The sequence below is a fragment of the Anastrepha obliqua genome, chromosome 1 (genome assembly GCF_027943255.1).
Source record: "Anastrepha obliqua isolate idAnaObli1 chromosome 1, idAnaObli1_1.0, whole genome shotgun sequence".
NCBI lineage: Eukaryota > Metazoa > Arthropoda > Insecta > Diptera > Tephritidae > Anastrepha > Anastrepha obliqua.
In genome coordinates, this window is record NC_072892.1 from 13,700,946 (window position 1) to 13,717,061 (window position 16,116).

A 16,116-nucleotide genomic window follows, 5' to 3' on the forward strand; every position below is an offset into this window, starting at 1 on the left:
TAGTGGCCTTCCCGGGTGGTGGCCCTTCCAGAGCATCGTAAGGAAAGTAAGCAGATGCAATCACAAACTTCGACCATCCGCGTCTACCTCTATAACACACCTCAGCCGCTACCAGGTCTTGGCAACAGAATTGCTCAAGACCCGTCACAGTGAGATGGGATGATACTATAAGACCGGTCCTAGGTCTGCTAGAACTCCTGTCATATAGTAACGTGGCCCCTTTCAGCGCACTTAAGCCACAGAGACGGCCCCTAAAGACCCAGGGCTCTTGCACTGCTGTTATGTGGGGTAATGTGTGCAGCTGGGAAAGCCTTCTACTTAGTAGTGCAGTAGCGGCTTTGGAATGCTGCAAGTTAATTTGCGTCACCGTCAAGGGACGATAGCTACAGGAATCGTCCGAGTCAATCATATGGGAAAGACATGGAAGCTGGCCGTCCCAAAGAAGAGACTCAGACGGTTCCCGTACCGTGAGCCCATGACATCAACACTGGCCTCGTCCACTCGCACCACAAGAGTAGCACCTTCCTTCCCGTCCCGGTTTTTACTCTTGGTAAACGAGACGACTCGCCAAAGCCTCGTGTTGATGCCCGGATTCTGGGCACGTAGACAGGACAGGACATCCGCCGTAGACAGGTCTGGATCCGGAATCCAGCAGATGGCCTTCCTGAGGGGTACACTCTCCTCGCTGTAGACAGCGAAGCGGGTGGTCCCCATGGGGGGCACGTTATTGACCACGGTCCTGATCCACTCGAAGTTGGCCAGAGACGCGCACGTCACCTTTATGGTGCCGTCCTTTGTCTCATAGCCCTTCGCGTTGGCTTCCGGACCGGAGGCAATAACCCGACGCATCAGCTGGCTTTTGCAGTGTTTGATTTCTGCATCCGTCAGCTGATGGTCAGGCCCCAGTTTTCCAATCACAGCCACAGGTCGTGGGCCAGCAGCCTTCTCGCTATAGGATGGCTTGGCCGCACCCTTGGATGTGCTTGGGCGAAGGTCCAGCTCCCGATCCTCCACTGACGAAGATTTCGCCGGGCAGACAGCTGTGCTGGACTTTTTGTCGAGGCGCCGATAGAGACGTGGCTCAGCAGAACCTTTTCCCGCCACATTGACTGGCGCCAAGACCGCGCTCGTACCTTGGGGGGTCGTGGCTCGGCCATTGGCGGCAACCGCAGGGCAGGGAGGTGTGCTGCTTTCAGCCGCCGTCCTTCTCCGCTTGCCTCGAGAGCGAGACAACTTGGGAGTGCCTGTGCCCACCGAAGACCCGGTAGCTTCCGTGGGTGTCACTTCCGCTGACCGAGGTCGTTTGGAAGACACAGACGCAGAAGGGCCGGCAGAGCCACATGAGGATTTCTCCCGCATGAGCTTAGCCCGCCGCTTTCTTCTCTTCCTCCTTGCCGCGCTCTTCGATTTCCCTGCTTCTTTGGGAGGTCGTGCAGCCACCGAAGAGACCTCACAACTCAGGCCCTCAGAAGCAGGGAAACGTTTTTCAGACTCTGAAGGAGAGGAGATTGCGATAGCAACCCCCGTCTCCTCCAGGATGCGCTCTCGCTCGTAGAGCTGAGAGACTTGGGTAATGGTTGGGGCCTCCAGAATCCATGCCCCTGCCGCCGAAGCGGGTGGATTGCCACTTGTGTGGATTCCACCTGGAGTAGTTAATCCATCGTTTTCCATTACCTTTTTGGTTTTTGTTCAGGACTCCTCCCTAGCCAGTTTGGTTCGCGGATGGCACCCTGATTCTATGCCAACTTTGAGTCATCACACGAGTGTTGAACCCACCCCATCTTGTGATGCCAGGGCTCCCTATCCACCACCTGGGACGCGCCCGATGGGAGATCAGGCAACTCCACACGGGAGTTTGAAATTGAGTTAGTCTAAGATTGAAAAATGTCAAATGAAATGCAGAAAAAAGCTTGACGTGTAGGTGTGCTTTACATTCATAATCGGCTCTTAAAATTTAACCACCATTTAGAAGGCGCCTTCAGCAATATAAAGGCATATAGCATTTGCTTTGGAAGACTATGGAGTTGAACCACCCTTTCTTGCACTGATGGAAGCTACACTCGTCAGAAGAAAGGTAGCGACTAAATTAGGCAGCACTACTCTTAGCAGACAGGATTGCAGAGGCACACCTCTACTCTAGATTTTGGCTGTAAACACTCTATTGTTGATCCTGGAGAAAGATGCTTACCACGGCACTGCATACGCAGATGATCTAGCAATTGCTGTTAAAAGCAAATATCCTAACACCCTTATGGACATTCTCGCTATGAACCCCTCAAAAACTGAGATAATTCTCTTCACAAGGAAACATAGGCTTCCAATAATCTCCCCGCTGGTTTCTAAGGGTGTGGATATTCCTTTGAGAGAGAATGTCAAGTACTTATCACTCATATTAGACAGAAAACTCACGTGAAAACCTAATATTGAGGAAGGAGTAAAGAAGGCCAACCTTGCACTATATACTTGCAAAAAAGCGGTCGGCATTGAATAGGGGTTAACACTTCGCGTTACACATTGGCTCTATACTTCGGTTGTTAGACCAATCTTAATATATGGAATACTTGTATGGTGGCCATCTGCTCAAATGGCAAGTTACGCTAAACTCATGAATATGCATCTTTGGTGCTTTAAGGACTACCCCAAACAAAGCGCTGAAAGCGCTAATCAATCTACCTGCACCAAGTCTAGTAGGGAAACTCAGCGCTCAGACTCAAAAGTATGGCGCTATGGAAAGACCCGTGGCTTGACCACGCTTCTATTTTGCACAATCTGAACAGTCACAAACAAGAAATAGTCTACTCTATTCCCAGACTCGCCTTCAACAAGCTCTTAAAGACAAGTATACCGTCAATACGGGAGTGGCGACACCAAGGCCAGGAAGTGGGGAACTAAATTTTTATACAGATAGTTTCAAGCTAGACGATAAAGTTGGGTATGGAGTATTTTCGAAGGAATTGAGAATGGAACTATCCGTTCGACTGCCAGACTCCTGCAGCTTCTATCCGGCAGAGGTGCTAGCTGTAAAAGAAATGGCTAAATATTTTAATACGCATGCCGTAGCAAAAACGTATTAATAGTCGTTTCGGAGGCGGAGATTAAATCAATAAATGCGGCTATACTAAGATCAAAGGTTGCACAGAAATGCCGTGCAGCCCTAAATGATGTTAGTATCGTGTTCAAGTTGAGCCTTATTTGGGTTCTGGGGCACAGAGCTATTGAGGGAAACTGTAAAGCCGATGAGCTAGCCAGAAAAGGTACTGCTCTTCAACTGCTCAGTGATAAAAGTGCCATTGGAATGCCTATGCCCACGAGTAAACAAATAATAAAAAACAAAATTATCCAAGAGGCCTATAGGTCATGCAGAGATGAAGATACATGCGTAACAGCTAGGCTACTATGGCCGCAAAAAACAAGAAAAAGACAAAGGAATTGCTTAGCCTCTCAAGAGATGATATCTCGAAGGTTGTGGCTTGAGTCAGTGGTCATTGGCTATTTGGCAGGCATTCCTTGAGACTACGAATATTGTAGGAGTTGTAGAGATGAGGAAGAGGAAGAAACAGTTGAGCACTTCCTTTGCAATTGTCCAGCCTTAGCTAAAATCAGAGTAGGTTGACTTTTTCAGTTCTCTTGATATCTGGCGCGTGGATTAGACCAATACTGCGCTTCATAAGAGCTTCCAAATGGTTTTATGAAGATAAATATACCAAGTTCTCGTGTCGCACAGTGATATCACAATGGACCTGCAAAGTCTAAGTGAGTTGGTCGTACGGGCCGAGTATCACCATAACCTAACCTAAACTAAATTCTGTGCTTGCAGCTTGTTTTTGTCACTGTTTATGAATCTGATGTCAGTTTTCTAAATTCGAAATAGTGAGTTTAACTGGGTGACTAAATTTTGAATAAAAATTGAGAATTATTAAAATTGTATCAAGTCCTTTAGGATTTTCTAAAGATTATATTTATGATTATAATATTTGGTTCGTCAGTGGCCCGAATTTTAAGCAAACTGCGGACTCAGAATTAGTTACACCTAAAAACCACAATTAAAAATTTCAAGAGAATTAAATCTACTTTTATAGTTTTTTTATACTTTTGCACTAATTTTACTTTTTTCTCTAAGTCAAGTCCAATTGCAAAAAGGCCTAGCAAAGTAGGTTGAAGTTGATTTGTTTGAAAAGATCGCATAATCTTCTATCAAAAATTCAGAGGAAAAGAAGGCCTCTTCTGTGTTGCAAAGATCCGGTGGAGAAGGATTTGACTTCACTTGGTGTGTCCAACTGACGTTAGTACGCGCTTTGTTAAGATGGTCTAGAAATTTCAAAAAATCAATGTTTAGTTTTTTCGATATTTCGAAAGTGTTGTGTCTTAGGAATATAGTGAGAAGTTTTCATGCGGGAATCCTCAATATTATAGCGTCAACAGCCCACTAACAAGGTAGAGAGCGGTCCGCGCGCCTCTGTACCTCAAACTTTAAATTAATTTATTTCGAAACGGCCTTTTCGACCCGGTGTGGCCAAAAACACAAATTATTCAATGGAATCGTCTGAAATTTTTATATGTTGCTCACAACATCAATGGCAATCGCCGTACTAGAATCTTATTATTATTTCAATTATTTCGTATTTTTTTGATTAAAAAACTGAAAAACCCCGATTTTTAGAGCGTCAAATTCAAAACCGCACCATTTGGTCAATTTTTTTTTTATTCTAGTACGGGAAATAGCTTGGTCTTTGTGTTTCAGATAAATAGAAGTGCCAAAATGGATAATATCGTCCAGGTTTTCGGGAGGGTCAACTTCAGCGCCATTTTGAAGATTAGTAAAAGTAAACAAACAATTTTTTTTCCATTTTTGTACGTAAAAAAAGTTAAATAAAAAACCTCAAAAATGTAAATATCGTTTGCATTTTTTTTATTTTTAAATTGTCTTGAAAATACCCTAAGTTTTTGAGCTCTAGACCACCGGGTTTTTTTCGGACAAATCTTTCCTTTCTAAGTATCCTAGACTCACATATGTAGATCCATTGCTTTCACTTGGTTTAAATTAAGAAAATTATAATTAATAGAAATAACTTCTCACACAGACATGAAACTTCGATCTACCAGGGCCTCAAAATCTGCCATAGCAAGTTGTTACATATTTGGTAAAGTAATCTCCACTACTCAACAAGTTCAAGTCTTCCCTAAAGGGTGCCTTCGCACGTTCTTGTATTAGTGATCATTGTCCATGTGCAATTTCTTGGCAATTTTTGAAACGCAGACAGCTAAACTGCTAGACACGAGTACATAAATACATAGAACGAAAATGGCTGCCACTGCTGTAGCCGCTATTGTTGCTTGTTGCTGTATACGCTGGCCGCAGTCATCAGCTTATTTTGACCATTGCCAATCACTGTGACCGCTAGCACTAGTCATTATTGTTGTCGTTGTTGCGTTGTGGTGAGTTGTATTATGTTAGATTGCTGGACTCTCTAAAGTGTATTTGTATACAACCACATCAACCTCATCACCATCTTTTATGCTTCCTGTGACTATTTCTTGCTTTTTGCTTTTGCTGTTCATGTGGAAAAACTAAAAAGTGCAGAACAAATGGTCAATATTTGTAGGTGGACTAGTATTTTTATTTTTGATTTTGCTTTTTTTGGATGGAAGACAACACTATGAGCAGCAGCAGATTCCTTCAGTTATACCACGGATGTGCTGATGAGTCAATATTTGCTTGGGATTTGTTGCATACCGATGCGCTCTGTCAGACCAAAATGGAATTCGCGGCGTCGTGAATGCTTGCGGGTTGAGGGGATCTGTGGTACTTTTGTACACATATGTACTAACGGTTAAATCGATTTGACTTCGAAGAGATTGATATTCGCAAAGTAAATTTGCAAAACTAGGTTGAAGATTTAAAGTCGGAATTTTTGAATATAGAAATGGAAAGTTGTACCCCAATTGAATGGGATGAGTGCAGAGAATTTTATATATATATAGACTAGTAAATTGGTACCTTGGTATATATCTCTTTTTTTAAATTTCAAAATATTTTTTCTTTAATTTTGTGGTATATCCGAGTCAAAATTACTGCTGTAAACGGATGATACCTGTAGTTTAGATGCCAAACGATTTAAAGTGGCCCAAGACAGAATACTCACGAAGTAAAGAAAAGGAAATGGAATTTATGTCCCGTTTTAGTAGCAGATATTTGATAGGGCAGGATTGAATTCTCTTTTTATAAGCTTAAAACGTGGCTCGTACTTGGAAAGCTACTTTTCATCTGAGTTCTATCCTATAGACAAAGCAGCAAAAACGGTAAGACTAAACTCCAACAATTTTTAGCATTTTTGTTGATACTCAAAGCACTTGCCTCAACGAAAATCAATTCAAAATGTTTTAAAAAGTGCAGGATGTCGCTCTCGCTTATCCAACAACTCAATACCACATTTGGTTGGGTCACGGCCACTCTGGAGTGAAGGGCTATGAAAGAGCGGATGGGTGTGCAAGGATAGGCTGAGCTTGATCTTCAGTGAGTGGTAGAAGACATAAGCATTCCTCTAAACGAACCATACACTGCGATGTGGACTTGAGCGTAATCGCGGACCCCAATAGCAGGAGGCCTCTGACTACTAACTGCATGGCCTCCAAAACGCTCAGGCCAAAACTGAATATTAAAAGAACGAACTGTCTGTTTGCACTCAACAGATCAACTACCATCGTCCTCGCAGGTGTTATAATGGGTCACTGCACTATTGGCATCCTAGCCAGTGGAGTGGGTATACCTCACAATGACTTCTGCAGGAGGTTTGGAGATGAAGAAAAAACTGAGTCGGGATAACACCTCCTCTGCGAATGTCCTGTACATAAAGAAAGCCATGCCACATGTCTTGGTGATTATTTCTTTGAAGACCTGAGAAATTTGCAAAATGTCTCACTGCAGGGACCAGTTGCCTTCTCTTTAAAAGATCTAAGTGGTTTAAGCAACTTAGTAAGGAGATGGAAATCAGATGCAGGTATCACAATCAGACTTAGGGCTACCGAGTGTCTTCTCTTAGACAACCAACCTAGCTAACCTAACTTAACCTAGGAGGGTGGTTGATCAGCATGGATCTCACAAGACTATGTAGATATAAGAGTCTCCGGACTTCTCCGGACAGTCGTGGTGTCTTTTAGGCTAAGCTAACAAGAGTAAGAAAGGTGGTCCTCTACACTGGTTTCGCACAATCTATTCCGTGGCACTTTCACGAAGGTAGATATTGTATTTAGGAGCCCATCATGTTACAAATATTGAGTGCATCTTGGAATGTAGGTACATCCCTGGAAAATTTGCCACATTCAAGTTGTCAAAGAGGGAGTCATGCTACAGTTACTAAGCTCGGTCCATACAGCGGACGTTTCTCCGTTTTCATAAAAACTATAGCTTAGTTCTGAACTTTGTGCAAATCTCTCTTTCCGCAAGTAGGCAGGATTGGAACGAGAGTACTCTGATACTGCTGGTACATCCGTCTTCACTGACGATTCCAAGATGGAATGGAGAGTCGGAGTAGGGATTTTATCTAAATCAGACTATTTATCTAGTTTCTGAAAACTGCCGAATACTGCTAGTGCTTCTCAAGCAGAAGTACTTGCGATCTTGCAGGCATACAAAATGGCTTGGGAACGCAGAAACGCTAGAGATATTAACATTTTTTCCGATAGGTAAGCCGCGATTAGGCTCGCACGGCACCTGGTCAACTTCTGTAAGAGGGAAATTAAATATCTTGTGTTTGCAGGGAACAAAATTCTGATCTGGGTTCCAGGACAACATAGGAACGTAGAGGGAAATTAAATTGCTGATGAGCTTGCCAGGACGAGGTTGACAGAATCAGTTTCAGAAAGTCTCCTACCCGGTCATGGGCATCTCCTTGACTGTTGTTAAAGAGTAACTGTACAACTCATTTATCAGGAAAGTGCAGGTGGGACTCCATTTCTTCGTGTTTTTCCTGCGAAAACCCTTTGGTTACAGTACAATAGACACAGGACAAAAAAGTCCTAGCGTCCTAGCGGTCATTGAATGATCGGAAAACACGTAGAAAAGCTAGGTTTACCATTTCATTGCCACTGAAGAAGCTGTGAGGTCGTTCCAAAGAAGGAGACCATTGAGCACTTTCTCTGTAAATATCCAGGTTTGGCAGTTAGACTATTAAAGTCGCTTGGTGCCCAATTCTTCGACAGTCTGGGGTAGTACTTCAACCTAAATCCCATCAATTTTCTCAATTACATCAACAACTCTGGCTGGCTATAGATATCTGCTAGCTGGAGGTCTCAAAATGGTACCAAAACGACGCTTTAGTACTACTTGAGGAGTGTCAGGCTCGTACTTGAACCATTTTAACTACCTACCTACCAGCTCAAATGAGTTTGCATTTGATTGCAGACATTCTTGATAATTCTCCAAAGCCAACCCGTTCAGCATGACGATTACGACTTTCTGAACTTCTTGCACACCGTCATGATGAGTTCGCTTGAGACGTGACTGGGGAATAAGAAAATTCACACAAGTTGGTGTGTTGTTATTTAATTACCACACCATGTAAGTGGCACAGTGGATTAGCTAGTTCTACCATGGGAGTAGTACATACTGCCAATCCAATCCAGGTGTATTCAAAAAGTATCGTGAATTTTGAGATTTCGCGGGTTACGTATATTCGAGTTTCGATTTTTTTGTGGCGATATATTGTTACTCATGTTTCTCTGCTTTGCTTGCACATGTTTCAGCTCGTCTTCGATTTTACCTATTCAAAAAGATGGATCAAAGAACCTGTATCAAATTTTGTGTGAAAACGAAATTAAATGCGCCGATGCACTCCGAATGATGACTGTGTCATACGGAGAAGCTACTTTGGACCAAAGCAATGTTTATCGGTGGTACAAAATGTTCTCAGAAGGCCGAGAAGATGTGAACGTCGAAAAACATCCGAGTACTTCAACAACAGATGAAAAAATTGTTGAAGTGAAGAAAATGGTATTGGCTAATCGTCGAATCACCGTTAGAGAAGTTGCTAAGGACCTAGACATATCGATTGGTTCATTCCATTTGATTTTTTTCAATGATTTGGGCATGAGACAGGTCGCCGCAAAATTCGTACCAAAACTGTTCAATTTTGACCAAAAACAGCATCGCTGAACATTGCTAATGAGATGTTGGACTCTGTCCGCGACGACCCAAATTTGCTCCAGAGGCAGAGGGTCATAACTGATGACGAATCGTGGGTTTATGATTATGACGTAGAGACCAAAGCTCAATCATCTCAGTGCCGCACGAACCAAGACCGAAAAGAGCGCGCCAAGTTCGGTCGAATGTAAATGATTTACTTACCGGTTTCTTCAATTGCAGGGGCATTGTGCATCAGAAGTTCTTGCCACAAGGTAAAACGGTCAATAAAGAATATTACCTGCAAGTTATGCGCAATTGGCGCGAAGCAGTCATGCAGAAACGCCCAGATTTGTGAAAGAACAAAAATTGGCTCTTGCATTATGATAACGCCCCTGCTCACACATCGTTGCTTGTGCGCGACTTTTTGGCCAAAAACAGCACACGAATGATGCCACAGCCACCGTATCAGTATTCCGCAGATCTGGCCCTCTGAGACTTTTTCTTGCTCCCGAAATTGAAGAGGCCCATGAAAGGACGATGCTACGCTACGATTGACGAGATAAAGATGGCATCGAAGGAGCTCCTCCAAGGTAAAAAAAATAATTTTTTGAAGTGCTTCGAAAATTCGAGAAAACGTTGGCACACGTGCATAATATCTCATGGGGATTACTTTGAAGGGGACAAAATAGCTATTATTGAATAAATAAATATTTTTTGAAAAAACACAAAATTCGCGATACTTTTTGAACACATCTCGAATGTACCTTATATGGATCCCACAAAGGTGTGAGGTGGTTCGCTACCTTTAGCGGCTTTATAGGGTATTTCGGATATACGATAAATATGGTTTTTGTCAGCTTTTCATCAATTATGTCCCTAGCGGGAAGTTTGTTGCCGAATGACGCAAACTGATCATCTTTCTAAACAGATTTAATACACGTTGGCTCCCAATGTATCACTGGTGATCATTTCAAAAACCTACCCCCAGGTGCCAATGTATCACCAGTGATACACGCCTAGGCCCCTAGATTTTAGGGGCTGGGGCCGTAACGGAAGGAGTTTTGGGAAAAATGAAAGTTTATTTTAAAAGGAAAAATATTTTATTTCATAGTAAAATACAAAGTTTTGAAATATGTAATACGAAATTAAAAATGAGAAAACTCAATTCAATCCTGGAAACAGAAAAAACTATATTTTTTGTTTTTAATTTTAATGTAGTTGTTGAAAATGTTTAAGAAATAGGTATGGTGACCTCCGACATTGGGCGCAGTATGTTGCCACTAGTTTGGCCTTCCTCCTGGTGATTGACGACGAGCTTGTCGTCTTTAATTCTGAATAGCACATGCCGCAACGATGTCTCTTGCGCCTACCATCCTTTGTTGCTTATGTCGACGTTATTAAAAAGTGTTTTCCCTGCGGAGGTGAGCGCGCTATTGAAGCGCTATCTTTTCCACTCATGAAAAGGATAATGCTTTGACGAAAGTCAGATATTTGCATTTTGGGATTATTTTCGTTGTGTAAGATATACGCATTAATAACCGCCGTATTCAATAGCACGTTAAAAGCTACTTTGCGGAACCAACGAATAGTTTTCCTTAAGGGACTGAAGTAACGGGTGATCAATCATGAGGTGCTTTTTTCAATAGTTAAAAAAAAAAAAAACAAAAATGTAAATTATGTTCAAAACCTTTATTTATCATTTGAAAGGACATTCTTTGACATTTACTTTTTGAATATGACTTCATTCAAATGTTGGCCGCAACTACGCTTAAGGTGGTCCATTCTGAAGGTCCAATTTTCAATCACTCGTTCGAGCATTTCGACTGGTATGTCGTAATGTTGGCTTCCAGAGCTTCAATCGTAGCTGGTTTATCAGCATAGACCTTGGACTGCACGAATCCCCAAAAAAAAAAGTCCAAAGGTGTGATATCACAAGATCTTGGTGGCCAACTCACAGGTCCTAAACGTGAAATCAGCTGCTCTCTGAAATGACTTCTCAATAAAGTCATTGTTTCACGAGCTGTATGGCAAGTGGCTCCGTCTTGTTGAAACCAAATGTCGTAGAGATCATTAGATTCAATTTCAGGTAGCAAAAAGTCCGATATCATGGTACGGTAGCGAGCACCATTCAAAGTTACGTTGCGGCCATCATCATTTTTGAAAAAATATGGACCGATGATTCCACCAGCCCATAAACCACACCAGACCGTTGTTTTCTCTGGGTGTAAAGGTAGCTCTTGAACCTGTTCTGGTTGCTCTTCATCCCAAATACGGCAATTTTGCTTATTGACGTAACCATTGAGCCAGAAATGCGCCTCATCGCTGAACAAAATTTTGCTCGAAAACAGCGGATCTTCTTCAATCTTTTCAAGAGCCCAATCAGCAAAACGGTGACGTGCAGGAAGGTCATTTGGCTTTAGTTCTTGTACGAGCTGTATTTTGTATGCTTTTAAATGAAGATCCTTCCGTAAAATTGACCAAGTTGTTCCATACGACAGTCCAAGTTGCTGAGAACGGTGCCGAATCGATTCATCGCGGTTTTCACGTACACTCTCTGCTACTGCCGCTATATTCTCAATGCTTCTTGCTGGACGTGGTCTATTCGGTCGAGAATTATCCACCAATGAATATTCGGATTCAAATTTGTTGATGGTATGTCGAATAGTGTTTAAGGCAGGCCGATTATGTTGACCATAATGCGGTCTAAGCGCACGAAAAACATTTGTCACAGAACGCTGATTTTCATAATACAGTTGAACAATTTGTAGACGTTGTTGCGGTGTGAGTCTTTCCATGATGAAATGCCAAACGCTGTTCAACAAATCCACGATGACAGTTTGCCACAACTCGCGCGCGATCTGTAAAAAAAACGCAAATGAAAAAAACTCCTCTTAATTGATCACCCGTTAGCTTGCCACTTGATCCGCCAAATCGATTCCTGAAAAAAAATAAAAAAAGGAATAAAATTAATAAGTATTTAAGCGGATATGTATTTGAAAGAGTTTAATTAATGAACCTTGTTTACATTTATTGTATTCCAATATAACGTTAGGTTTCAAAATATCTTGTAGAGTTCTTCTGGACTTGCTTCCAGAGGGTACAAGTGTTCCATTGCTTACCGTGGACAAAAAACGAATCTCACTCTTGTCCCTCCAGTAGCCAACTACCATTCCAGCTTTTTCACATGTGATGCATTCTCCTTTTTTTAGTTTTTTCGTTAATTTAGGTATACCTCTCCGGTTTTTTCTTAGAGTTCCATGTAGAAGCGTTTTTCTATTTATTCCCAACGCTATAGAAGTATAATAATTGTCCACCGTGAGTGTTCGGTTCTGTCCAAAATAACCTTCCATCAGTTGACGACAAATATTTGTTGCAAGAGAAAACCCTGTTGCTGTGTCTGATTTTCCGGTATACAGTTTCAAATTATATAGGTATGTAACCGGTAGTGTCTGCTAATTTGAACACCTTAATACCATATTTATGGGCCTTATGGTCGAAAACCCAGACGACCACGGAGAGGTATCATACTTTCATCGATAACTAGTTTTTGGCTAGCTGGTCTATTTTGTTTAAAGGCCAGAATTAATTCCTGCAAGACCTTGTCAACTTTATAAGTTTTTGACACTGTTTCAGAGGACTGGGCATTGTCTGCGAAGTGAATGAATTTGAGCAGGATCTGGAACCGGTTACGAGCCATAACTTGTGGGACGAATGCGTTTTTTAACAATGTGCTCGGATTCCAATAGTTGGTTATTGCAGTGTATTTTACCACTCCCATATAGATGACTATGGCCAGAAACTCCATGATCTCCTGGCGATCAGTATCTTTCCACATATTCATCCCACTGCTGCTGCGAGTACCGATGCCAGTTACTTGAGAGTTTGCATTCCTATTTGTCTCTTCAACAATAATATCCAATATCTCATCGGTCAAAAACTTTCTGTAATATTGAAATGGCGTACCGGCATCATATTGCAAAGCCTGGGGTGGATTGGTAAATTCTTCGAAATTCTTCAAAGTCTCTCCGGTAGCAGGCGAGGTCCATGGTGTCGTAGTTTCCGTCTGTTCTTCATCAGCAGTATTATTAACATTTGTAGCACTAACATCGAGGTCTTCATCAATACTGTCATCCCTCCTTGTATCACTGCCTGAATCTGGGATGTACTCATCTTCATCTGGACTAAAATCCTCACCACTAACACTGGAATTTTCCATTGAATTCAACGCGTTACGTATTTCCTCGGAATTCATAGCTTCACAACTTCACTTCACTATTTTTCACTGTAATTTGCAACCAACTGCTCGCTATGAACTCAAGTTTGATATTGATTTATTTTGATTTACTTCTTCGAAATGTGATCACCGGTGATCACATTTCAAAAAAAATAAGAATAGTTTTAAAAAACGGCATGTGGTCACCGGTGAACCCAGCACAAAAACGTGCTCATACGCGTCAGGAGAGTGACTTTTATTCCTGGTAAAAATATCTCGTTAAAATTCAAACGGGAACATGACTTTTTTTGCTTGGCACCTGGGGGGGTAGATTTTTTTTTGTGATCACCGGTGATACATGGCACCTGGGGTAGGTTTTTTTTTGTGATCACCGGTGATACGTGGCAGCCAACGTGTTAAGGGTCATAACCCATTCCGTAGGTTGTCATTGTATTTATGACTTATTCTTGGACGCTTAATAGAGTGTCAGTGAAAATGGATACGAGTATTTTCTCTCAGAACCTCATCACACTACATCAGCTTGAAAAATGCTGAAAGACAAATAGGGATCCCAATATGAGTAGACTACACACCACCGCCCACTGCTCTTTCCAACTTCGAGCCACCACTGTAGAAACGAGCTTTACCACTTGTTTTTATGACAGTTGTGGCTAGTAGTGCCTAGTCACCCAGATAGTTCAGCTGAGGGCACTTAATCAGCATCCTCTAATAATCCCAGCTTTTTTCAGGTGTTTAGTAGAACTACCTCACCGTATGTGGCTGGATTGGCACGTAATCTTCTGGAAGGAGGTCCAGTAACGCATACAGTGCCTTTGATGATGTAATCGCTTACCGTCTTTAATAGCTCCAAGGTATTTCACTTATCGGTTCCACCTTTTCACTGCCTAGTTGGGTACCGCTTTAAGTACTGAAATATTTTGTTCTACTTTGTTTGTAGTTAAACAAACTTAAAGATTCCCCACTCAATTTGCATTTATGTTTTTAGAATAAAAATTATGTTAACCACTAAGCCCCTGCTGAATTGCATTTCTATCAGCTTTTTATGTGCAAATAATTTACACAAAACCAACATTAGCTGCCAAAAATAATTCCTGTGTTCAACAAAACCAAATGTCAACCAAATTTTATACTCTGCTGCATACAATGGCACAGAAAGTCAAAAATCTTGACATATGCTGATGTATGTGCCAGTGTGTGTGTGTACATCCTTCCACATATTTATATTTATGAGTGTGTAGTTGTAAGGACAATAACATAAAACCTAATGTAAGTGATTTCAACAATTTCCCATATGGATTGAGAGACAAATAAATTGTCCACATTGTCCGCATACAACTCATACGAACACATGCATGCACACATACACACACATATATGCATTTGCAGCATGAGCTGTGAGCATAGGATGATTTTATCTGCCTACTGAATGCTTGTTGTTGCATTCAGCTTTGTGAAAAATAACAATCCTTGAGCTGGGAAGCTAAATTTATTGAATTTTAACCGTTGAAGACTGGATGTCTAGCAAATGATGGGGACAAAAGCGTTAGAACAGATAAAATGGAATACATAAGGAAAATGCATGAACACTTGTACGTAGAATGTGTACGTACTCATGAATAAAACATTAGGGTGACTCTTGTTTTTGAGTATAGAACAAATTTAGTTGTGAATTTCGCGAAACATATTTCTTTTTTCAAATGTCAACATTATCTTAAAATTATTTAATTGATATCTTTACTTTAAGAGCGCAGCATGAATTGGGATAAAATATAAGTATATTTATTTCATAAAAAAAAAAATTGTTGCAATAAAGTACACACATTCGTGCTTCACCATCAAAAATCAGGCTAAAACTCAGTTCTCAATATTTTTGAAAGATCCAGTTCTACTTCTCTTTAATATTAATAATAATTATACTTCACTGATTAAAACACCGTTTTAAGTTTTTGAAGTGAAACTTCTCAGGCGTGGATGGACGAGCGAGAATGGAGAGTAAAATTTCAATGCCACGCAACGTTTTGAGCATTTTTGTTCCGCGAGAGAGAAAAAAGATATAACGCAGAGGAAAAGAAGAGAGAGAGATATACCTTATAAATATCTTAGATACACTTTCGGCTATTTTTCCTGGGTTTTTCCTTGCGGTTGCTAATTTCTAGTGAGAAGTAACACTGCCTACTTTTAGGCGCTTGTTTGTTGGTGCAAACTTGTACGACATATATTTTTAGTGCCTACTTTTAGGCGTTATGTTTCCTTCTTGGTGTCTACAGTTTGGGGCGATTTTTGGACCCGCTGCGTTTGTGTGGGTGATAAATGCTCACAGTAGTGCGCGTTGTTGCCACGGTTTATGTACGGCGTTTACCTACACCGGTCGACCCTTCTCCGTTTTTTGTACCATAAATGTTGTCCATTTGTATTCTCTGCAACTGTTGTTAATTTATTTAGATATATATTCCTTCTCTCTCTCTCTCTCTCATTCTCTCCCGGGTATTTCCCTCTTCCTTTGCTTGCCTTGAAAGTTTCACTTCTGTTTGTGTACTACGCTACACGCACTTAACATTGCTTATTAGAATTGAAACTCTCTAATTTGTCGTTAACCCCTTGCCGTGCCATTTAGCTCGACGAAACTCGGGCCCAAGTATTACATGTCAACGCGTGCAAAACAAATCAAAATGATGCGCGAGATGATGTAACAGCCATTATGAGACTCGTGACTAACTCTGGTGGCGTTCAGATAGAAACTAACATTCAATCACGACCCGGC

The 16,116-nt window shown here is 41.5% G+C and overlaps 1 protein-coding gene across 1 annotated transcript; it reads right to left on the minus strand.

Moving 5' to 3' along the window:
* Window positions 1-12,608: 12,608 nt before the first annotated feature.
* LOC129236192 (piggyBac transposable element-derived protein 2-like) lies at window positions 12,609-13,373 on the minus strand. Its single transcript, XM_054870431.1, has one exon. It carries the CDS (start codon window positions 13,371-13,373, stop codon window positions 12,609-12,611), a length of 765 nt encoding a protein of 254 aa, XP_054726406.1.
* Between the last annotated feature and the right edge of the window lie 2,743 nt (window positions 13,374-16,116).

Excerpts from the sequence above, each read along its gene's own strand:
- LOC129236192 (XM_054870431.1), bottom strand. The coding sequence starts at position 13,373 with ATGAATTCCGAGGAAATACGTAACGCGTTGAATTCAATGGAAAATTCC.